This window comes from Pollicipes pollicipes, unplaced genomic scaffold (assembly GCF_011947565.3).
Source record: "Pollicipes pollicipes isolate AB1234 unplaced genomic scaffold, Ppol_2.1 Scaffold_4002;HRSCAF=4701_pilon_pilon_pilon, whole genome shotgun sequence".
Taxonomy (NCBI): domain Eukaryota; kingdom Metazoa; phylum Arthropoda; class Thecostraca; order Pollicipedomorpha; family Pollicipedidae; genus Pollicipes; species Pollicipes pollicipes.
Genome location: NW_023596420.1, coordinates 16321552 through 16346564, shown reverse-complemented (window position 1 = coordinate 16346564; position 25013 = coordinate 16321552). Strand labels below are relative to the sequence as shown.

General features: G+C 50.4%; 1 protein-coding gene and 2 long non-coding RNA genes across 7 annotated transcripts in view; 2 read left to right on the top strand and 1 right to left on the bottom strand.

Annotated features, from left to right (window-relative positions):
• LOC119093786 (transcription termination factor 2) overlaps window positions 1-2270 on the top strand; it is a 68068-nt gene extending 65798 nt beyond the window's left edge. For both annotated transcript variants that reach the window (XM_037216795.1, XM_037216797.1), the window contains one exon: window positions 268-2270. In XM_037216795.1, the coding sequence (XP_037072690.1) occupies window positions 268-418 (151 nt within the window). In that variant the 3' untranslated portion in view covers window positions 419-2270. The remainder of the gene's footprint in view (window positions 1-267) is intronic.
• A 759-nt stretch (window positions 2271-3029) lies between these two features.
• LOC119093739 (uncharacterized) lies at window positions 3030-10956 on the bottom strand. 4 transcript variants are annotated; one of them, XR_005093665.1, is made up of 6 exons: window positions 10722-10956; window positions 8609-8719; window positions 6190-6505; window positions 5616-5720; window positions 4078-5239; window positions 3030-3167 (listed from the first exon to the last, which is right to left on the bottom strand). It is a non-coding gene; the product is annotated as an uncharacterized LOC119093739 (long non-coding RNA). The 4 variants fall into 4 exon arrangements; XR_005093664.1 differs by having other exon boundaries at window positions 10858-10956; XR_005093666.1 differs by lacking the exon at window positions 8609-8719.
• Window positions 10957-11189: 233 nt separating this feature from the next.
• Window positions 11190-21780, top strand: LOC119093599 (uncharacterized). The gene is made up of 6 exons (XR_005093644.1): window positions 11190-11280; window positions 12852-12947; window positions 13647-13964; window positions 14226-14458; window positions 15378-19522; window positions 20564-21780. It is a non-coding gene; the product is annotated as an uncharacterized LOC119093599 (long non-coding RNA).
• Window positions 21781-25013: the final 3233 nt, after the last annotated feature.

Genomic DNA, 25013 nt, shown 5'->3' with positions numbered 1-25013 from the left:
CGGCATGTTTACGTGATAATGTATGAAGTCGCCGCTGCTGGAGGACTCCAGGCGTCTCTCTGTTTTTCGCTGGATGATTCATGTCAATGTTCCCAGTCCAGCGCTCAATATTTTCGAATAATTGCTCATAGAAAAACCGAGCTGTCTTCCAAATGCAGGTCACAGAGCCTGGAAGCTCTCACACTGCTTAAGGTTCGCCACCACTGCCTCTACTGGACGCGACCCATCGAGGTCGCGTACGGCTCACACCCGATGCCGCCGTCGCAGGTTTGTTTGCAAGGACACGCTGGAGGAGCGCATCGTAGAGCTGCAGGAGAAGAAGCTGCGGATCGCTTGCGGCGTGCTGGCTGGCGACAAGCAACAGGCCTCCAACCGCCTGACGCTCAGCGACCTGAAGACGTTGTTTGGCGTCGCCTGAACACGGGTCGCTCAGCGCGGTACATGACGCTGGCAGCGACGAGTGCAAGATGCGGCGAGTGGATGTGGCGCTTACTTGCGCTACGAGGTACGGAAGGAAGGCCACGTGGTGCTGAACGATGACGTCGATTTCACGCAGCGGCTGAATAATACGCGCTGCCGACTGGCATGGGCATGTCCTGATGACCTTTGCCCTGACCTTTGCCCTCGCTTCGTCCGGCTTCACTTCCCTTCGCGCAGCTTCGCCTCCCTTTGCCGTGCTGAGTATCCCCGCACAGCTCTGGTCGCATAGATCGGACATGTCCAATAAACATTTTATGCCGAAGCGTGTGTGCATGCGCTCCAGAAACAAGTGGTCGAATTTCAGTTATCAACGTCAATCGACAATGCCCGCGTCACTGCACGGGCGCGGAGGCCTCAGATCAATCTTTTCAACTGAGGCCTGTTCACGTATCCTCTCATTTGATGCTACGCAGGCGCCTTCCGTTAGATACTTCGGGACAGGTGCACCGCCGGCCAGCGAGATCGCCCCGGACGACGCACGTACTCGAACTGGCCGCACCTTTCCCAATTGCCCTCGGCGATCAGTGAAGCGGCATGTACTGCTTTGGCTTTGATCTGGATTGGCGGGCCCGTTTTGGGCACAGCACAGTCCGCGAAGCACTTAAATATCTCACGGGGCTCGCCGAACAGCCATAGCAACCCCTAAGGTTGCGCGCCCGGGGCGAGGCACGTCCCGCGATGTCGAGCAGCCCTGTGAGGGCATTCCATGCGATGCCCGATGAGTGCCAGCGAAGCCAGCGCGGTAGACCATCCCTCGAGGTCCCCGTCGCAGGCTCCCGGGGCGCTCCTGTTCCGACTGAGCTCGGAATCACGTCAAGTCATCGAGTGTTAGCCCGCATGCATCGCGGCGTAGCATGAGCCTTCAGGATTTGCAGAGACAGGTTGAAACAGCATGGATCACTAATCAAACATGCCCGGTTACCAAGGACCGCGAGAGATCCTTCACTAGTTGGGCAGCTGTCGTTTTGGGGCGGCGGTCGGCTTTACTTCGGCCGCCCTACCCGGCTTGTATCGTGTAGTGTTCGTTTAAAGATGGATTCGAATGTATATATTGTGGCCTGGGCTCGATGACTCCGCGATAGTCCACAAACACCATTTGGCGTGCGTAATTTCTGACGTTTGCAGTCACCCTTGCCGTGAGACTGATGTTTGCGAGGCAGGGGTGCAAGGCCTTTCAGGCCCTTTTTAACCGAACGCTTAGACCCAAGGCGGGGCCTTTCGCGGCGCATGTTCAGCCACGGCACTGGAGGTGCAGGGAAGCCGTGTGCAATCTCAACGGCAACCTTCAGGTCAATAGACCGCAAAGACGCCGCAACTCTAAGTGCTGCATCTGTGTGGAGATGTAACCCGTTCCGCTCCGCAGCAACTGTTAACGTCAAACTGTATGCATCTGTCGATCACTTATACAGTGGTATCAGAGCGGTTCAATCCAAATACAACGGGCCCGGCACTGTCACCGTCCACTGTGTCTCAGCTCTGCCAGGACCTCCTGAACCGCGCATAAGCCCTGCCTGCGTCCCGGTGGCTCCAGATCACGCCGCCCTGATGCTGCCAGCGCAGCAGGGCGCCCGCCGCCCCTTCAGAGTACCGGCGACCCTGCTCGTTCTCCGAGCTCTCCGAGCTCTCAGACTCCTCGCCCCAGTCCTCGCGCGCCCTCTTCCTCGGCGTGTCCTGTGGGGCGGATCCGTGGTCCCTCTTCCTGCCGCTGCCGCGCCCAGCCGGCGGGCGCTGGCGCTCCTGCCACCCGTGGGTGGCAGGAGCCCGGAGCTCGAGGAGCTCGGCGCAGCCCGGCCCGGTCGCGCTCCAGCCGTTCTGGGCGGGAGCTGGCGCCGGTGCCGGTGCCGGTGCCGGTGCCGGTGCCGGTGCCGGTGCCGCCGCCGCCGCCTCCGCCACCTCGTCGATAGTATTCAGCTGGCGCTGGCACATGCCGCAGTGTGGCGCCCTCTTGGCGTTTGCCAGCATGGTCCTGTACATCTGATCAAGCTCGGGGAAGTGTCCACAGCGCGCCCTCAGCGTCATCATGCTCGGCAGGGGAATCTTCAACTGTTGCCGCACGTACTTTAACACTTTCTCCGAGCTCATCATGCCCAGCTCGAGCGCGCGACGCAAGTCCTCCTCCTGCCACTGCACCAACTTCTTCTTCTCTGCACTGTTCGACGAGTAGTCCCGAACGATGGCTCTGATCTGAGACGGAGTGAGCACTTTGCTGAAGGCCTCTTCCATGACTAGCAGCTCCTGCAGTCGCTTTCGTTTCACCCCCAGGGCGTAGGTCTTCTCTAGGTGGTTCTGTGTGGCCTCGTCCCTCAAGTCGGTCTCCTCTGTTTTTGATAGCCCACCGAACGACGTCGGTCTTCAGGGCCAGGTTCTCGGCTCGCAACCGGTGAATAACGTCCAGAGCCTCCCGCCGACTGGCCGGCGCCAGCGTCTCCACCTGGTCGGCCAGCCTGTGTTTGCGCAGTTTGGCGATGACGCCGAGCGTCGCGGGGGGGGGGGGGGGGGGGGCGGCGCAGCACAGTCAGCAGCGACGGCTCGCCGTCGCTGCCGCCGGTCTCCTGCTTGGCGCCCTCCGGCCGGCAGCCGGTGCCCTGCGAGCCGGGGAGAGAGCAGCCGCTTGTAGCGCTCCTCCAGCCTCACCAGCTTGTTGCGCCGCCGCAGCTCCCTGGAGCGGGTCACGATCGGCGTCTCGCCTATGGCAAAAGTTGTCAGCGTTACGATGGGAAATTGCCAGCTGTTGTCTGTGCACTGTACACATGACATCAAAAGTCAGAATGTACATCGGCGTAGCCGCAACATTCCGTTTAAGACAGCTTTGTGACCGTCATTTTAGGGTTCCGTTCCTAAAACAAACACGTTGATATACGAATCACCAACTTCCTATGTTGGCGCATACTGGTGGCCGGGGACTTCCTGAAAATATTGGCTCTATGGGCGTTTCTGAACGATATCCCGGTATCACAATCACATTCATTATTACAGCACATAACACTACCATGACAAGTGTCGCTTACTCTTTTTCTCTATAATTCCTATACCCTTCCCTAAACGGAATACGCTTAGTGAACAACTTTTGTGAATTACATGCCCAAAAAATTCGGGAATCCACCTCTGAATCCGAGTAGCCCATTTGTTCGTCAATCGCTCAGTTCTTGCGCTGCAATCTACTCGCAGTCTTCTTTCAACATTGGATGTATAACATCCGGTACAACACGGGGAAATTCGCAATGTCCCACAGCTCACTTCTCTGGAATTCAAACCAGGAGCCAATGGACAGAATGTCACAACTATTTTATCCCCGTCGCCACAGGTGCACCACGGTAAACCGTCAATTAATACGAAACCGACATCGCGTGCTTCTAGTCTAACCTTTGTGCGACTGTTTCATTAAGCCCTGTAAAATGTTCAAAATCGCGTCATGCCCATTCGGGCGCTGAATAACTCCACTAGTAGGAGGGATCGGTCACATCTTCGGATGCTCCTGATCGCAGTGCAACAACTCACGGGTGGCCGGGACCAAGGTGCGGTACGGGTCAGCTAGCTGACTGTCCAGGCCCGCCTGCGAGAACACCGCTCGCAGGTGGGACAGGGGCGGACTCTTACGCGTGTGCGGCGTTTCGGGCTCGGCGCTCGGCTGCCGCCGCCTGCTGCCGGCCCCGCCCTCTCCGGCCGAGCGCCCGTCCTCCGCCGGCAGAGCTCGCTTCGGCGCTGCCCCGCCCTGCGCATGGCCGACAGGCCGCGGCGGATGCTCGTCCGCGCCCTGTGTCCGCCCCGGGATCTCTCTGGACGAGGTGCCGGCGTTGGCTGCCCGGGCACCACTGGAAGCTGTGGCAGCAGCCGGCAGGGCCCGTACTGGGCCAACAGACACAGATGGCCGCGGACCCCCGACTACCGCCGACGCGGCTGCTTCCCGACGATACGCAGCAGCCAGAATGGCTTGCTCGGGCCGTATCGCGGCTACGGGCCAATGCGGCTGCAAACCGGGCCGCGTGGGAGAAGAGGTGGCGGTTTGGATCGCATGTTGAGTCGACGGAACGGCGCAGCCGGCAGCCGGTGCCGTCCCTGCCGCAGCGTTCAGCGTCAAGCCGGCCGGCGACATACCGCTTAGTCGAGGTCGTGTTGACTAGTGAGGAATGCACGCCGACTGGACGGTAGACAGTACTGAAATCAGAGTCTGCGCACCAGTCCTGCGCGGACTTGACCGCAGCGCTTGATTGCGTCAGCGCTGTGGCGATGGACGCAGAGTTCCGAGACGGTTCGTCGTCTCCTGAGGTTAAGAAGTTAACGACATCTTCAGCGTCTTCATCATCCGACTCCATTAGCTCACCGCCAGACCGCTCATCGCCCGCAGCTGGCTTTGTCTTCCGCTGTGGCTGCAATCCTGTCGCGGGCGTCGCTTCTTGGCTCTCGGCATCCTCGAATGTGACCACGATGTCCTGCGCCGGCGACGCCGGCTGCGCGTCTGGACGCAGCACAGTGATGATGACGGGCCGTTCAGCCGCGTCCTGCACCGGCGGCGCCGTCTGTGCGTCAGGACCCAGCACAGTGATGATAGGCCGGTCAGCTGTGGCCCGGCCACCGGCCTCCGTCTGGTGTTCCACCCTCAGAGAGTTTGTCTCCTGATCAGCTGCCAGCCGTGCCCGGGCTGTCCTCCGCTTCCTCGTCTGACCGTCTGTCGTCTGGCCGGCCCTCTTTAATCCCAGCGCGCTTCGCCAGACCGTCTGGCACACGGCTCGGCTCCGCCGCACCGGCACCAGCCACGAGCCTGAAATGCCGCGCAGATGGCTGGTAAAAGTAGCTCAACGACACGCGGCGGCTCGCGTACGTCCAGCGTCTCATACAAACGTCCGCACAAGGCGAAGCATGTGCTACCACCGCACAGCTGTTCAAGGGGGTTACAGATCCTCGGACAAACCCTTGATATGCGCATACCTGAAGCGCACCGCTCTTGGTGCAGATCTGTGTCGCTTCGTTTCGAAACGCCATTTGGCACAATACTAACTTGTCAGCAACATTGCGAAATAACACGGGCGCGAGACGTGGGGTTATAAACTTGAAGTCGGGGCTGAACAGACCTCTGAGTGCGTGCCATTTCACACCCAGTACCTGCCGATTTCGGGTACGGGATGCGCCTGCCTCACCTGGCGGTATCGTCGATCCTCTGCCTTCGGAGAAGCTCGTCCACCATGTTCTGCCTGTGCCGCCTGTCCTGTCTGCTCTTCCTGGCCAGAGTTTTCACCACCGCGCTGGAAGGGCCGACTGATCATATATGAACGCCAGTGAGCACAATCTTGGCACTGGCAGCCGAGCTCTGGGGTGCACGCAAACAACAATCAAAACCCACAAGTGGAGAAGCTGACCATGGCCAGATGTATAACTTCGTAAAATAGCCGCGCTCCACTAGCTGCTCGCCTTGCCGAAGACGGGGCTTCAACGCAAGGAGGCATCGGCGATGGGACATTGATACAATGCACATGCAGCGTAATCCCCATCCTACACACCCAGCCACTTTGCGAGGTCAAGTGTGAACATGGCCGTTATGGTTCAACTGAAGTGTACTATTCAATGCACCAAATCCGTGCAAAGAAAACAGCTAGACGTTTATTTACCATTTGATTTCAGTCGAATCACCGACGGCTTTTCATGCAACTTAGTAAAAAAGGGAACATATGTCAAACAGCCGTCTGTACCAGCAAAAAAAAAAAAAACACTTACGGGTTGGCCGCGTTTGACGCAAGATTGACAGATGGAATCACGCCTTCCTTGAGGTGAATATTTTATTTTTTTAAACCCAAGGAAGCTTTGACCATACACGATTCAACATAATCCTCTAAATTGAAATGAAAGCTACACACTTTTGCTTTTTCGACCCTGTCAGGAGGCGTGTTAGTGGGACAGCAACAGGCAATCCAGCCCTTCTTCAGCCCTGGATCTTTAGGAAACCGGTAATAATGCACTTCATCCGAAAGACCCCCACGCCGGCGGTGCTTTGATATCTTGTTTGGACATCCTTTCACCACACCGCACGAGGCTGAAAAACGAAATGTGATCAAGATACTGCCACTTTGCCAATCTCCCACGTGCACACACAGACATCTACGTAAAATAACACACTGCGTGAGCACAGCGCACCATGACACACTGTGCGGGCACCTCCAAAGGCACACTGCCACGCTATAACACGCTGTGCCGAGACACCTCCAAAGGCACACTGTCACACTATAACACGCTATGCCGAGGCACCTCCAAAGGCACACTGTCACACTATAACACGCTATGCCGAGGCACCTCTTCTAAAAGTAATGCTTCCTCACTAGAACTATAAGATTTGAGCAACGCGCATTTCTTTTCACCACCTCCTAGTGCAGGGCATGGACCGCCTCGTTTCCGGCCCGTGCCAGCGGCCGATGCTCAGCTCGCCGCCTCTGGGTCGGCAGGCAGCCCGGCGCCCGGCCCAAAGTGGCGTTTTGGATTCCAGCGCGTGCCGACTGTACCGGGCCAGGACACCTCAATTCGCTCCCGGCGCGCTGTGGTCACGCATCATCTAAGTGTGCACGGAGTTGCAATACAAAGGCGAGACGCCAGCTTTTTAAAAGATTCATTCTAAACTTTTTCAAACGAATGGATTTCTGGGCCAGTGCCCACGACAAGCATTGCTTGTTGTGTCGCAATGCTCGGCACGGTCCGTGCTGCCCGCTAACCCTTCAGCGCGACAGCCGCCACCGGCCGCTGGCCATCCCTGTCCAGAACAAATGGCGAGCGCCTTAAGCAGCTCGAACTCACCCCGCCAGGGGTGGGTGGATCGGAGCACAGGCGCTCTCATCAGTTCAGCTACCGGGGCGGACAACATCTGCATGTCCGTCCAGACATGACATGTTCTATCTATCGTCCGTCATCTATATCTTCCACAGCTATATCGTCCTATGGTTGCGTCTTTCATTAAGTTAGTTCAGTTTCCATTAAGTGCGAAACAAACCCTCACATATGTAACAGGAATAATTCACTCGCGAGAGCCATCGGCGACCAAAGTATTGCAATTTTAGAAAGAAAGGATGAAGCAACGTCACGCCGAGCAGAACACGGCACCGCACCCAGCCAGCCCGCGAGCGGCGACGGCAGCGGGCGGCCAAACTGTGGGCCGCTGCCGTTCACGCGGTAGTCTCCAGTGAAGTGGGAGCTTCATGACATTGTACAACCTGTCGGTAAATCGCATGCAAGCTGAGCAGCCAGGGCGGTGTATGTATTTAACGGAGACACGTGACATATCGGGAGCATCTCCCTGTGAATCACACACCGGCTATCTCAGTTGAAACGCCACACACGCCTGCCAAAGTGTCACGCATGCAAACTAGCTAGCATACGCTATATTGGAAACTGAAGTCGGAATCAACTGCATTCAAACTGAATTCGACTTCCATTAGTACTGTATCTTCACTTATCTCTCCGGATTTCAGTTACCACCCACGTTCGCCGACCAATGACACATGACAAATTTGTTTGGGGTTAATTTGCGTTGATGACTCCTTGTCTTTCCAGCCAGGCTGCCGGGATAGACAACACAGGCAGCTACCCTCATTTCTGTTACGCTCAGGCGCCGGAATGAGCCCCCTGGTCCCACCCCCCGCTGTAATGCGTTGCGACAGGACCTTGACACAGGTGAAGAAATGCAATACGTCTCAACAGTGGTGTTGCCAGGATTTAAGGAGTGAATGAAGGGCGGGGGGGGGGGGGGGGGTTCGGTCCATCAATAGCCACTGGAGTATTTCCAGCCCGATCTCTCCATCTGTCCTGCAGTCCGCGGCGTAAGTTATCGCGCCGGCATTTACCTCGGTAGAAGCATGCTTTGTTTCCTTCGACTTCCACTCTGGACAGTAGACATGCAAGACAGGCAGACAGTAGACATGCAAGACGTCAAAGCCTGGCAGGATTAGACCCTTTTCTTAAAAAATACGATCACCCTTTTATCACCGTCCTGTGAAATACGATCACCCTCAATTACTTCAACAACACAACATCTCTAGAATCTGATAGCATGCGGCATGAAACAATCATTATCAGTATTACATTCAGCAAATGTCCGATGGTTATTTTTGTGTGTGCAGCCCCCACCAACACATACGCATAGTCTGTTTACCTCCCTGCGAGCGGACGTAAACGCTGTTAAGGCTTGTCTTTTGTTCCAGCCGCAGAGAGAGGTGTTCTCCTCGAACCGATGCGAAGTATTGACACATCGGCGAGAGCCTGTCTGAAAACGATGGGGTAGTTGTCCGCGGTTGCCGGCTCGTTATCCAGCTCACTCTCCGTGGAGTTGTGCTCGCCACTCGCCATGACCGCGGCTGGGGAAGACGCCAGAAAGAGCGCGCCAGATTGTATGCTGGTCGGGACTGTCCGCTGATATCGAGAACGTTGCCACGAGCTGTCAACTCGGCCAGCGGGAACTCCCTCTCCCGGCAGAAAGGAACTACCATCCACTATAAGTCAGCTGAGGGACCATTTCGGCATCTCGACCTAGACTTTGCAGAACACGCTGGATGTTGGGACCTGATCGCCGATTATGTTTTCTCCGGATAGCGATTTATCAAGTCACTGGGAAACATCGCTCCAACAAGAGGGTGATGATGATCATTGGGGTTCAGGGCGCGCCGACTACGAAGGTTATCCTGCGCCAACCAATGGGAACTAATCTCTGTGATGAGGGAACTACCTTGTCACGTCGGGGTGCCTGGAGCGATCTTATCTGACGGAGGTCCCCAGTTACGTCTGTCGGGTCCTGTAGTTTCCTCCGTCGTACAGGCGCGGTGCATCGTGGGATGTCACATCACCCCCAATCCAACGGAAGGGCCACATCATCTTGTTTGGCCGGCCCATGCGAGGCCTGATTCGAGCCCAATGGATGAGTGTCGCCCCCCCCCCCCCCTCGGAGTGGCAGCTGACTGCTGACATCGCAGAGGTACGGCGGACCCGGCAGCAGGAGGAGGCGGACAAGACACGTGCAACTGCCGAGCACAGGGCCTGGCGCCGCTGTCTGTCGCAAAGTAGATCGCCATTCAGGGTGACCGAACCGGCCGCTGGGACCGGCATGGAGTGCGTATGAGGTCGGCCCACATTACGGGTACTACATCCGTCTGTCCAACGGACGGGTGATGATGCGTAACCGCCGACACGTGTGGCGTCGCTATCGGCCTGCCGCGCCTGTATGCTGCTGTCGGGGAGCCGGTGTTTGTTGGCGAGGACCCCAGTGTAGTAGCAGTTCCTGTCTGCATGCAGCCGCGCCGACCAGCGCGGACTCACTGGTGACCCCGAAAACTGATTGAAGAAATGGAAGAACTCTACAAACAGCTGGTCCAATACCTCAGGGTAGGGGAGATATATGGATGACACCTGGCACTACAGGCAGCCAGCCTGCCCGGACCACTGCAGGCCACCGCTGACCCCAGTTGGTTACTGGGCACCACCACCATGGGTTAGGGCAAAAACTGGGGTTGCTGGCCCGCCAGCCAGCGCTGGTGCCTGGTGTGTGCTGGATGTAGATACCCTTGCCCACCCAACAGCATTAAATATATCCTTTCAAAGCACATGGTTTATGTTGAGACCAAGTTGTCAGACCTCATGAAACCTATCTCAACCATCTACAATGAATTTCAAACAGCTGGCAATTCTGGGTAACCTAGCCCTCATTTCTCCTATCATTGTCTTGATGCAGATACCACTCTAAAACTAGCAATGTCAATATTTCATTTATCACACTATAATTATACATTTTTTGGTCTTACTAGCCTACACATATCATACTTGGTCTCTTAACCTTTGTCACTTTCTGTGAACCATTTATAAAAGTGGTCTTCACCAGCCCATTTTCAATGGCTAAAATTTGTGTTTAACATAGAGGGGAACCATGGCTTTGATGAAGCACAAAGCACACTGAAGCCATCATGAGATGTTCTGAAACAAGCACAAAAAACAAATGAAAGCCTAATTTGTCCAGTATAGCAGCAACACTGTGCAAAACTTTCATCACATGCATCCCAAATACCAGGGCAAAGCAAGTGTGGCAAACAATGTCAAGCATGGCAAATACAGAGCCAATATTTCAGGGTATCATAGCACTGCAAAGATGTTTCCAAGGATCAAAAATATTTTACTACAGCTTGAAAAATGTGTCCGAATGGAAGCTTTCAACTGATGATTGATTCATTCATCCCAGGAATGTCATCAGTAGGATGCAGGACACCTGTTATCACAAATACCTCCTTGGCTTTTAATGTTGTCATCATAAATGGCTTGGGAATCCCTGTGTTGTCATGAAAAGTAAAAGAGGTCCAATTTTCACATTTCTACCAATGATGTCTCAGGAGCACAAAACTTGTCATTGGGATCATTTACCCGGCCTGGTAGCGATGCTTCATCAGCTGATTAGCAAAATGCTGACAAAAGATTAGCCGGTCCGCATTAGACCGGGTGCGGCTGAAGCCCTGAACTTGGCTCACCACTCAAGAGCATTTTTAGCATCTTTGTAGAGGTGAAAAATATTATGGGAATAAGGAAGTCTTGTTATGGTTCAATCCTAGCGCACAATCGACGTCCGCCTGCTAGCGATTTCACGTTCCGTTGCTCCAAGTCCTTCGTTGGTCATATTGCCTGTTCTATTATTGTCCGGAGGTTACCGGTGCGTCGACCTAAGATCAGCGAGTTTAGTGTTCTGAGCTGCGGATGGGATAGGTCAAATTCAGGAGCTTTCACAATGTGTGATTCGGAAGATGATTTTGCGTCCGCGATGAACAAAAACGTCGCGGAGTCTCCCGATATGTGAGTACATGCCTGCTGAGTTGTGAGGACACCAAATGAGCTTGGGGACTTCTTGCACCGTGTATACTTAAGAAACAGGTGATGTTTTGAAACATAAAACTTATGAATTACCATGTCTGAGAGTTATCAGCCAGTTTTTATCCAATACGCCCTGAGGCAAGATTTTTGGTGGCCAGTCTACGGACATCTACCCACTGCACCAAATGTGCTTTGTATGCACCCAAAATATTGGCAACTATGTGCCAAACTTGTGACTCAGATTTATTGTGCACATGTACTGAAATGGTTCTGAGGATTTCGCTGTTATGCTTGTATGATAACCTGTATTTTTGAAGCCTGGAGCAAGGCTGTCAACCATCTGAATATTTAATAGTAATCCTACAGGCTTGGGCCATCAAAAATGCTTTAAAGTGCAATTCTTTCCCTAACTTAAGAAAGCTGCTTGGGTCTATGAGTGATTGTTCAGTAAATAATATATTTAACCGGAATGCGCCATTCCAAGTGCACACATGTGCAAGATGCCAAATCTGGTTTCGCTCACAGGAGAGCTTAACCTGCCATGAAAAGGAGCAGCATGCCAAGCCAAAGGTATACCTAGTTTCGCATAAGGTTACCATAAAGGCTTGTGAAAATCCTCATTTAGCTGTGTGTTGAATTGCATGAGTGAGTGCATAGTGTGCTTTGGAAGAACGAAAATGTCGTTTGATCTGTTAAGAATCAAGGTGTAGGCTTGCAACTGATTAGTTCCACAGATGAGGCTCTAAGACATTACCTGCCCATGTTTGCTATGTCATTGGTATTGATGTTCCAAGACAAGCACGGGGATATGCTCCATGAGCAGCTGCCAGTTTGTTTTGAAGTAGATTAGCCCAAGGAGAAAAGTGAATGATGGGGCTGTATCATTTTATTTGGAAAACACTATGCCTGTTTTAAGCATGTAAGTGTAGGAGTTGAGTGCTGAAGGCCAACTCTTGTATATGATCCTGATTTCAGTTCTTCCTTGTCAAGACAATATGAAATATGCAGTGTAGATTGACTTTCATTTTATTCATAAGGCAAGAAAGACAATTTTCTCAAATATGTGATGGAATCGAACCCATTCCGTATGATTACCCATGGGTGTAACCAACCCATGAAATCCTTTTGATCAGCCTGTCTGTAGTTGGAGCATGGGTACAATTGGGAGCAGCAGGTTTTCAGTGCAATTTGAGGAAGTACATGATATGGGCCAAGGGCACATAAAAAACTTGAGTAGGTTTTGAGCAAGGACTAAGTAATGGGAATAGCATAGCTATGAGAAGCAGCCCCATGATCATGGAAACAGATTTAAGAGTGAAAATGCACCAAGGTAAGGCAACATGGAGTTCACCTGGTTATATGTCTGTTTCATCAAGGCCAGTTATGAATGTAGTGAAACTGTGCTGTTCATGATGCTTCTCAATTTTTTTTGGAGTTCTTGCAAGAGACAGTTAATGGACATTGCATTTCAGAAGTTTTCACCATGCCTGTGATTGATATGACAATGTCAGCAAGTGTTCACATATGCTGCCTTACATTTCCCTGTATTTCAGAAACTCCAGTGTCAGTACTGTGATTTCCAAGGCAGCGCATTGGTGGTAGGTGTTCATCGTGTAAGATAACATCCGGAGCACTCTCGTGATGAACAGGTAATCTTACCACAGCAATGCTACACAGGTTTCATCAGTGAAGAGCACCTTTGTTTATTTAGTTTCCACTGTGAGATTTTCTGGATGATTTGATGCAATGTGTTTGATTATGCACTGGTGTCTTGTAAATGTAAAATCGCATCACAATTTTTCAAGTCAAAAGTCAAATACCAGTCCCTTTCATAGCGGTCGAGTCCTGATCCAGGTCTGCACAACCGGGTGCTGGGTGTCGCAGTGACAGGAGACAAACACCTGCTGATGGAGGAGGATGTGGGCAACTGTATCTCCAAGTCCTTTTCCATTGTATTGCGAATATTTCGTCCACTCGAATATTTCGTTCGTTTTTCTCCATTACATGCATTTTGCTTCACATATTAATGTTCGTCGGCCTGTCGCTCTTGTGCGGTATATCACGAAGTGAGGGACATCTTGCTCTAATATGTCATGTTCCTGCCTCACCTTATCGTTGCAGCGTTTCCTCCTATATAGCATTCAAATGTCACACCATTTGGTTCCAAAGACTAAATGACTGAAATGGTAGTGTTTGTCCAAAATCCAACATAATGCCTGTCCGAAGGTAAACATAACCTGTGTCTGAAGATCAGCGTTATATCTGTCCGAAAGTCAACATAATGTCTGTCCGAAGACCACCTATTTTCATTTCTCAAAAGGCGTACTGACACCACCGTGATTTTTCAGAGTTTCAAGCCTGGAAGTACCAGTATGAGGCTGACACCGGAGCGGTGTACAACATCGCTTCCAGCCGACCCCGGAGCGGTACAACCGCCCGCTAATTGTGCTCCCGGTCCGGCGTGTACGCACCGGCGGGGACCGGGAAGAGGCGGCTCAAGTCGCAGGGCACGTGCAAGCTGGGCTGCCGCTGCACGTCGGATGTCATGGCGACTATTCAAGAGGACGGCACGGTGCTGGTGACGGTGCACCATTACGGCCACAGCATGGGTATTAACAACATCCCACACGTCAGGATCCCCAGCCTCCACAAAGCTGCCATTAAGGGTGAGAGTTGAGAAATGGTATGCTGATATAAGGGCGTAGGATTGCTCGCCATGACTTCAGTGTTGTGTGAGAACAACTCATGCAAATTGTAGCTGTTAGAATATAAGCTTGTAAGATTTCTCACACTGTCATTGGGGTTAGGTGCCCAGTACAGTGTCAGCTCGTCAGAAGTCATTCACGCATGCAAGTCGAAGTACTGCCAAAGCACTGATCCAAATGGCGTATAAAGACAAATATTAACGCCGTCGTCTTCGCTTCCAGAAAAGCTGCTGACTGGGGTGTCAATGTCTCGCATCATTAAGGATGTCCGTGAGGCGTTCGGGGCTGAAGCGGCAACAGGCACCAGTTCCAGTCGTCCATATTGGCTCCAGCGGCGCGACCTCCACATGTGTCGGTCTGTCGGTATCACGGCAGCGGATGGCAGTGCAGTGAAGAACCGCAATGAAGTCATCAGTGTGCAGATCTTCGCGGAGGAGATACGATCATCGGATCAGGTAAGCAAATTGGCGAAGATTCGCGTCATTGCACGTAGCTGGCATGTCGACAGTGAACATTTGAATTTCATTAGGCCTGTACCCGCGCGGTTAGGGTCATGGGTTTTGGAGCTTCAGGGTCATGGCTATGGGCATGACAATGCTTCGACCAAAACCAGATCAAGATCCGACTAGGCGTGGCACCTACATATTATCAGCCCATTTCCACTGCGCAGGGCACGAACATTCGCAGCTCATTTATTCGTACGCAGTATTTAACAATAAACAGAACGCTTTCGAAACATTTGTACTCCCATGTGAGGTGTGGGTGGGCTTGTGAAGCTGGCTATGCGCAATTGAACGCAAACCGTCGGTGCACCAAAGTTGAGGCGTTCGTAATGATTGATAAGTCGGCAGTAGGGGGAGCAGAACCGTAAAGCCAACTCTGTGTTGTTTGCAAGTCACTAAGCAATATCAACACCGTTCCACGCACGGTGTTAAATCAATATGTACCGAACACAGGCTTGTTTCCCCCCATGTTTTGACAAATGCGCAATCAACATACCAACGTTTTCGAAATCCTTCCATCGCAGCCGCTGTGGACGTGCGTCAGTTTAAATTTCTTTACTTTCTGAATGGAAATCGCGAAGTTAAGTCAATTTTACTGGAATATCACCGGTAAATCTTAAAGCGAACGTTAGGTCGCCTCGAAGCCCCCCAAAAAACTCCTGGCAGGGGAGCAGCCCGTTGCTTTGAAAACCCCTTCATATGGATTATCAACTGCACTTTTACTCCCTTGTATTTTAGTATCGTTTGCATGACATCACTGACGTCCGCTGTGATTTGGGTCGTCCTGCGTCGCGCAGGGTAACCTGCTGGTGGGTATACGTATTTGCTTCAAGCGTGGTTGTCAAGTGGCATTCGCTCTTTATTATTTCAGCAGCACCTGATGGCCTTCAAACTTCCAGGTGAAGCGGACAGCAACGGCGCGCTCCGAGATGAAGACTTCGTGCTTGCCTTCTGCTCACCATCTCAGCTGGCGAAGTTCGTACAGCACGGTGCAAAGGTTGTGTGCATGGATGGCACGCACGGCACCAGCGGTGATGGTTTATTTGCCCTTCACTCGCTAATGGCGCATCCGTCGTTCATTCACTAATGCTTCGTACTTCCTTAATTAGCATAATGCTACTAATGTCTCGTGTAACTGGAGACGTTTTGGATGGTGACAACTTCTCTCAATGCAGTACACTTTATCTGATAGTTGAGACTACTTTCATAACTGGCCATAGGCTACCAGGGGCGCAATATGCAGATATGACGGAATCAAATAGCAACGAGGCTTCAAAATGCAACAAAGCAACGGTATCGTTATTCGTTGGATGTGTGTAATGAAAGCAACGCTACACCTTGACTGCGCGAACCGCTTTTCGTTCACCTTTACGCTAATTGTAAACGATGATGGATACCATGTGTCAGCAGTAGACCAGATCTCCGCGATGCTGTTGGTTGAACGAAGAATGTAAACAGCATCCGTCAGAAAACATACACTTTGTCAGGAACAACCCGCAAGTGTACAGCGTACCAGTCCTTAGATGTAAGGGAGCGGTGTGCTATTGAGTCTCGTTTATTAATTTTTTTTATTTTTTTCACACTTTTTTAACATCACACATCACACACACACATCACAGATCACACATTTCACACATTTCTTCAAGTGTGCATAGCTATTTTGGTACACTGCAGCACGATGTACGCACGCTGTGTGGAATCTCCAAACATGTGTCACTGGGCGAGTTACAGTGTGCGTATTTTTCCACTCTACAGGTCACGATTTTCATCTAATAACGCTACTGGTGGTGACGGAGACGGGAGCCGACATGCCAGTGGCCTGACCCATCTTGAGCAGAGAGGACGAGCCTGCCATATCATCCATGCTGACTGGCCTGGTCCGCACCTGCGAGGAGCTGGAGCTGCCGTTTCCCACCGTCCGGTTTCTTATGACAGACAAGGCCATGGCCTTTTATAACGCCTGGCTGGCGAGCACACGCCAGCATGACACCCAACACATCCTCGGCGCCTGGCACGTCCTGTAAGCATGGAAGGGCAAGCTGGCGATGGTAACCGTAAGTTGTTCTGTTCGCCACGCGAAATTTGGACTGTAATGCTTCAGGCACGCTTTTTGTGCAGTGGACACGGCCGTGACTCCACGAAGTATTTGTAAACCCCAGAGTTAGATTGTGTGATAGTCCGACAGTCCATGGGGACCAGCACTGTCTTCATAACTTTTGCTCGGTGTTCCCTCAGTCAGTATGTTGCTGCGGTGCCAGGTCGCCGATATCGAGACCTGTTTTCGGCCGGTGTACCTCACCTTTTCCATTTTTACCGAATGGGAAGGTGCAGCAACAGTGAGGCTGCAGCGTTCCACAAGTGTTTGTCCAAATAGCTGTTAGTAGCTCAAATGGCTTATTCATATATTTTGCTGGAAACGACATGACCGTGTGGCCGTAAAATGTTACCAGAAGTGTAGCTGACCGTGGCTAGCGGGACTTCCCGTTCAGCTGAGGTGTTGAGTCGCTTCAAAGCGCTGACATCTCTGAAACGCCCGACCTCGTTCGGAGTAACCTGTAGTGATAAATGGCAAGCTCCCTTACCCGATTAACTATAAAAAACCTGTGGGGATCCGTCATGTGGAGAAAAGAGATCGTCAAAGGTTGATGTGCAATCATACGTGCTTCACGGAATGCATAAGTGTGCTCAGTTCAGTCTGCGTGAATTGCATTTGCCCTAAGCACGTGGGTTCGAATCCCACCTTTGGCAATGCTCTACTAGCCAGAGATCGGCGTGCTTTTGGACAATCGCTATGTACGCGGACATAACTAGTGTTTTATCCACGGCGCTAGACATACACTTATAATGAGCATGTACACATCAATGAACTGGGTCAATATTTATGAATGGATGATTTCTGCAACGTGTGCTGCGCAGACGGAAAATCGTACCGTACCGGTAACGGCCCTCCTCGGATGAAGATAGTGGCATTTTTGATGGGAAGATGTTGACCATGCTTACCATATTTAGGCTACGAGCGATAACCTCTGCCCATTTCATGTCCGTCTCGTTTCGTGCACAGAAACTATTAACTTCCGCTCGCCAGACAGCATTAATTGTTATGCTTCCCGAGTTCTTATACATGATATTGTCAAAACTTAAATTCTAACATCCTAATTCTAAGGTTGTGATATTGTCAAAACTCGACGTTTCAAGCTGTGCTTACCATGGTTTGTGACCCTATGACCGCTCGTGATCGTCTCTGTTCACTGATCTGATCGAGCACCCGTAAGCACTGGTTTCAAGTTATGTGTGTAAAATATGGCAAGACTATCAAAGCACCATGACCAGTAACCCCGCCCCTATTCAGTTAAGATGGAAAATTTTCCATTGCCAATTTGTAACAAAATTTTGAGAGCATAGGTTGAAATCAGATACCGATCTTCACCAACCGGCATCACAGCATCATATCAACGCGTAGAAGTATGGGCACATTAGTGCATCAGGCGACGCGCTCGCGAATAACATGGAACCTGCCCGTTTTGTAGTTTTTTTTAAAATTTGTGTGGCCTTCAGGCAACCAGGTCAGGTGGTATCTTGAAAATAGCCGCACATCGCAGGTGGAGGGGCTTCTAAAATTCGTTTAACGATTTAGAGACGTTATAAAGCATAAGGTGTATTGTAGATCACCGGGAGCAGGGCCAGTACCTGGCGGAGGGCATCTGAGATTAACGTCGGTATGGTCTTCCTTGAATGAATTGATTTAGATTGTTTCACGTTACCGAGACCAGAGAAAAAGAGCTTGCAAACAGTGCGGTGCATAGGGACGCAGACATGTAACATAGAGCGAGCCATTGCCTGTCAGACACATTTAGAGGATACGGCCACTTCTAGGTTCAGTGCACTGATGTAGCCTTCCAAAAGGGTTCCCAAAGGCGATTGGCTGCTTTCGCTTTCACTTGCAGGCCTTCTATAACTTGATGCACTCAACTGTGGAAAGGCGTCTTGCTCCTTGAAGGGTACGACAAAAATCAGCGTCATACTTCAGCGCCAACCGGCACCAGAACCCTATCTCACGGCTCGCCACAGCTCGCCGTGGGCAGGCACCCCGAAGTTGTTTCGTGCCCAGGAGTGATTTTAGGTTAAATGGCAAACATGTCGCTGGCGACGACGTTGCGTTTCATAAGCACATCCTACATGCTATCTTGAGCAACCGTAACCCAGACATGAGACTTGGCCAGCACTGTCCAGCTTACTGCTTTACTGTTCGACGGTTCCGCTTATTATCAAACGGCGTATAACCCAAAAGCAGGGTTTGACCTCACGATTCCTGATTTAAAATGTCAAAAGCTACGGCCATTCCTGGCTCAGGACTGGTGCATTGTGTGGTGTTTCAGGCTGCACGAAATCGTTTTCCGCTTTGGAAAAACGCGAATAGTTTTGAAGCTAAAGGAAGACAAACTTACATGTTGTCCCATTGGCTTGGTCAGGTCCATGAAAGGTCATGCGATGCCCGATGATGGCAATCTGATATAGTTTTACGCGTGCTGCCAGATGACACTTTTTTCTTCATTACTTTGTCGACTTTCAGAAATACCAGGGTGTCTGCAGAGCAGTCTGGCCCGGAAAAAACGAGACTAACTCTGGCCCGTGATGCCCAAATGTCCCGTTGCATAATTTGCAAGCCATTTTCCTGCTTCCCTTCCAAGCTCTGAGACCCGTGTTTTTTCCAGTCCGCATCCTCTAGGATCTGGTCGCTGGTCAAGAAGTTTATGATGCCCTCTGGGGTATCATGCACGAACCGGTGGAGGAGAAGGCGGTGACTGCTGCTCACGAGCTGGCCGACAGCCTGATGACGCACGCCAACACCCGGGCCTTCGGCGAATACCTCCGAAACACCTGGGTCGGCTGCACCCGGAAGTGGGCACGGGGACTCCGGAGCGCAGAAGGCATCTCCACGGACATGCACGTGGAGGCCTTCCACCGGGTCTTGAAGTACCAATATCTCAACGGAAGGATCAACAAGAGAGTTGACAAGTAAGTAGCTTTCAAACATGATGCAGTTTCCTTAGTGCCTGCACACAGCGCTCACAGTCCAAATGAGCGTCAGATATGCAGTCCTTATGAAATAACGCCCCGTTTCGTCATAATACCGTTTAAGGCACGGGAACGACCAATATTTTCACCAGGATTATATGTCTGCCAAATAGCTATATGCATATCTGGAGGCCAGCGAGACACTTGCTATGGGCGTCATTGCCCTCGGCAACATCACTGCAACGCCAGAACGTCGCACGTCCCTAACACCTTAGGTTGTTAGAAAAACTACTAGAGCCCTTCTGTAACACCAGGGACACGTGGAAACCGCTTTTTACGGCACATCAGCCAGCAATTATATTCTTCCGTCACGGAATTGCAGTCGATTTGTGAACAGCTGGTACACATATTTCCTGTGATGCATTCCTATGTGTGCGTTGTCTTGCGTTGGTATACCCGCTCGCAACGTCTTGTATTAAACAATATTAGCAGTTCAACATTTACCACTCGATTCCACGCCCCTCATAATGTTTTCTATACAAGGCCCGGCACCCTTTCTAAGCGGTGTATGGTGTCCAACTCTACCATTAAGCTACATATATTGTTTGCCGTAATTCCAACTTCCATGTGTACTTAACATAACCTGGTAGAAAGCATGACACGTGCCATCCAAGAAACATCCATTCAGTCCAGTCATAGATCATACTTACCGGGATTACCATAGAGTGCTGTCCAAAGGTATTGATCACACGAGCACGAGTGATGAGTTGAGACGACACGATATTAGATTAGTTAGAAAGGAATTACTATGATGAAAATCAGGACAGAAATATAAACATTAGGTAGCTCTGGACAAATCAAATACGCTTCCGCCGCGTTTCTTTGATGAGAGCCGCCCACACTTGCGTCCTTTGCCTCAGGTTTAGGCCACTGGCTGCTTTGTCCGATGGACCATATGGAGAACAAAAATCGACAGAAGCCACAACAGTAGAAGGTGGCCGAGAAAATGAGGCAACGTCATAGCATTACACTGCATTCCAGGTGCATCGCAGCTCTTCGCAAGTTCGAAACCGACCAGATGGTGAAGATGGGCCGCAGGCAGTTGCAGCAAGCTCCAAGCCTGCACGGCGAGCAGATCGCCAAACGGCATGCCACAGCAGCGGCCCTAGTGGATTCCGGCAAACCCAGCGCCGTATCCGTTCCGGCCAGTTTGCTGCCTACCTGGAAGGTCGCCAGCGGCGACGCCACGCCGGACCACTCCGTGAAACTGGAACACCGCCGTTGCGCTGATCAGTCAGTATGCAGCCCACGTTCACATCCTGTCGTCAGAAGCGGCCAAGATCGCAGTCTGCCCAAGTTAGACCCGATGGCGCAACAGCTCGGGCCATCGTGGGCTCTCTGTGCGATGGCGATGTTGGCCGGGAGCAAGTCCACTGTATCCACGTGGATCACGCATACCAGGCGGTCAGCAGGTGATAGATGCCAGCTGTTGGCGTGGGCTGGTGTTTGATATGTGTGTGTATGAAACTTCAAGTGTGGTAATACAATTGGGAGTGTACCCATAACTGACAGGTGCATCAGAGTATCATGACACATTGTCATGGTGAGCTGCGGTGAAGTCATGCCAGAATGCAAATTTATGAAGAACAAAGCCATATATCATGCAGAAACCATGCAGAAACAGTCACAACAATAGCTCACTTATCATTAACAAGCCAGTTATATCAGTTGTTATCACCTAGCACAATGTCACTCAGAGCCAGCATATAGCCAACATATCTTACATGCAACAATCTACAGCTACCAACCTGCCAACAGTCCTTCACCAGTCACTTACCATGCAATTTATACTACCACAATGCATATGTTAGTCTACATCATGTTGTATGCAAATACAAAAAGAGTCCAAAGAGTGGCCAACAGTTTGCAATTTTGGTTGCCATTTTAAGCACATACAAAATAAAAGTTGCATAGGTGATATTATGTAACATGAAAAGTGAATAAATCACACAATGCAGCTACATCATTGCACAGTGGGCCAGGGAAGTGAACAGTCAGAGATAATGACCTGGCAGTTGGTCTGCATGGGTCCTTTAAGGAATGGTGGAAAGTTTTACAAGAAGCTAGATGTACACAATTATCCCAGGACAGCATGTTTACATGTTACATGTTCTATCTTCCTAATCATAGATAGGTATTTAGGACAGTGTGGGAAAAACCTCCGTTTTCTGGTGGATGTGACACCAGGAAATTTTGTACTCCAGGCTCTTGACTGGTAAGAATGACAATTTTTGTACTCCAGACAAACACTGCAGCCGCCCCACAAAGCAGACACCATTGCAAATGTATGAGCCTGAGTATAAGTACCAAGGCAGACAGTTTTGCTTTCTTGATAGCCAGGAGGGTGCATGAACTTTGCTTTCATAAAGTGAGTTATAACTTTTATCTGATTTCCAGGGACCAAACATATGGAGCACCAAGAAATGGAGACAAGCATCTGCAATCCTGCAGGAGCTGGCCAATCCAGGGCGTTCATGTTAATGTCCTTCATCATTGTATTACATGGGTTAGATGCACTTGTACAAGCCTATGCAACTCCTGAATGGTGATGACAACCCATGTGAGTTACTTCTGTGGGAATGAAATAAACTGAACTATGAAATGTGCTTGTTTTAAGTACCTACCGCTGCCACATACCTTGCATGTCATTACCTGTGGGGAAAATATATGGCGCACCTGAGTAAGTAAGAAGACCGCATTCTCCACGACGCACACACCCACCGATAACTTTCAAGAAACGGACAAACATATCACGGCTCTGGCTCCCACCACGCAACGAACCCATCGCCTCCCGTACCCGAAACCAGCGGCAGCCCAGCCTCCTGCAACTGACGAGTTATATGGCGCACCTGAGTAAGACCGCATTTTCCACGACGCACACACCTACCGGTACCTTTCAAGAAACGGACAAACGTATCACGGCTCTGGCTCCCACCACGCGACGAACCCATCGCCTCCCGTACCCGAAACCAGCGGCAGCCCAGCCTCCTGCAACTGACGAGTGCATTTTCGAGCAGTGAAGGTCCGCGTCGCAACAGACACCTACAACAATATTCGTTCGACCAGAAATCACTAGCAGCACCAAAATCACCGCTGGCACATCTTTTTCAACTAGGTCATTCAAAGACTCGCCGAGCAAGAAGTCCAGCATGCCAACTATGCTCTTAACTTACCTCATATTAAGATAACATGTTAGCGATTTTACCAAAGGACGTGCATCTTGCAAAAAGTTTGGTGGGAAAATTTCCAAAGATTCCAGCATTGCACATCCTTTTCAAAGCGCTCGTTTCATTCCTGCTCCTGCCATACCAGCCACCAATCACCATCCAACTTGCAATTAAACTCAAAATCATAGCATTCAAACACACCACATATCGGCACTTTTGAGATAGAATCATGACATTAAATGACACCCAAATATCACGTTTGTGGGCGGCACTTTTGGTGGTAACGGCTTCTTTTGGGTTCTTAAATGTCATCGGGAATTACGTTCCCAAAATGGGAGTTTGTGGCATGCAGCATTCCAAAACTTATTACTATCGTATAAATGATAGTAAGTCAACCACTTTTTCAGAAATCGGTAGGTACCGGTCTTTGAAGATTCGAGGATATCTTACTTATTTAACAAGGGTATCACGTCTCCAGGCTCAACCAGTACCTATACTTGTAAGATAGAGATGGTCCATAACCCGGTGGGAAAAAATCGCAGTACTTGGTTGCCCTTCTCACAATGGGGCCTATAGGGAGACCCGGGGAGAACAAGCCGGAGTACAAGCCGGAGAACAGCAAGTTTTTAGCAAAGTTAGCCAAATTTAATTAAAAAATTGACGTGTTTTGGTATCGTCCAGATACGGGCCTTCCTCAGAGGGTGTTGAAATGGCATGATATGCCTTAGAAGGAGAAATATCTATAGATTTGTAGTACAGGTCCTGCATTATCTCGGCGTTGTCTTGCGCCACCAGAAGATAATATATATTTGTAGGTGGAAAATAGCAACTTTAAATGCATGACTGAAAAGCTCTATGATTTTTCTACCGCAAACTTAACAATTTGTGTTGCTGCAATTGCATAAATGTTTTTTCTTAGACTATTCATCACGGCCTGTCATTTCAGGACCGACCCGTGGTACTTGTACTTGGTTGCCCATTGACGAGTGCTAGAATGCCATCACAATGTCTGTGAATGCGCCAGAACTCCTGTGCATGGTTCGGTTGTTTGTCTTGATGTGGTCGGAGTGAGGAGGGCGGAAGGTGAGTGAAGATGCTTGGGATTATGTGCATCGTAGCTGCGAGTTTGAGGTATTCAGTGAGACAAAGTGGAATTGGTTGTCTTCAGTTTTCACACAGCATGTATCCACACTTCTAAAATTACTTGGGATTTAGTTTTGGACCGCTATTAAGTCATTCCAAAAAAGGTAAATAAACACCGGGGGACTGATCTATAAATGTTTACCACTGCAGGCTGGTGCAGAATCACCTTGGTATAACCTGCTGTACCTACAGCATGGTGGGTAGGTATGTAGGTACTAAGGTATCTACATACAACAAATGCTAGGCTTGGGTTTCCCATGTGGGGTCAAATATGAGGCTGGCCTCTTTTCAGCTTGTGGTTATAATTGCTGGAACCTGACAGGAGGCAATGCTGCTATGTTCCTTGCTGTCAGGCATAAGGTCTTGCAGTGGCAGTATTAAAATTGTCCCTACATAAGATCATAGGGAACTTGGAGAAGAGGAGAGGGATAACAGGAGGTGCAGGAAGAGAGGAGGAGCAGAAGTGGAGGAGGAGTGGAAGGAGAAAAGTGACAGAAAGAGAAGGTGAGGAACTGAAAGAGGAGAAGAGCAGAAAGAGAAGGATAGGAAGAGGAACACTTTTGGTATGTTTATATTAATTATGTAAAGGCCAAAAGGACAACATGTTAGTGATGTCACATACATAAGGCTTTCATAGACAGTTGCATCTGCCTAAGACTCATTAAAAAACCAGGGTGTGATGCACAGTGGTTGTCCGCAACTTAGTTTGTCAGTAAGCAGAGGATGCACCTGATTTATCATTTCGATATTGTGTAAGTTTGCATGTAGATAGATAATGATAAGTAACTGAGCTTTGTATGATGCACCTGTGAATGCATATGTATAAAGTTTTGTTGTTAACCTCTCAACTGTATATTTCTTATTAACATGTACCATTAAGCAATCTTTGCATGTATAGGTGAGCTAGTAGCACTACAGAGATATGGATGGGATCAGTGTGGCACCCTCACTCACAAGAAGTGCTCTGTTCCACGGAAATGCAAAATTGCATGCTGACACTAATTTTTGCCAGAAAAACATTGGGAAAATGTTGAACCATTAAAGGCAGTATGTGATGTACTCCAAGCAAGGCCCATTGTGCAGATGCTCATTCCACACTAGACAGACCTTTGCTTGCAGGC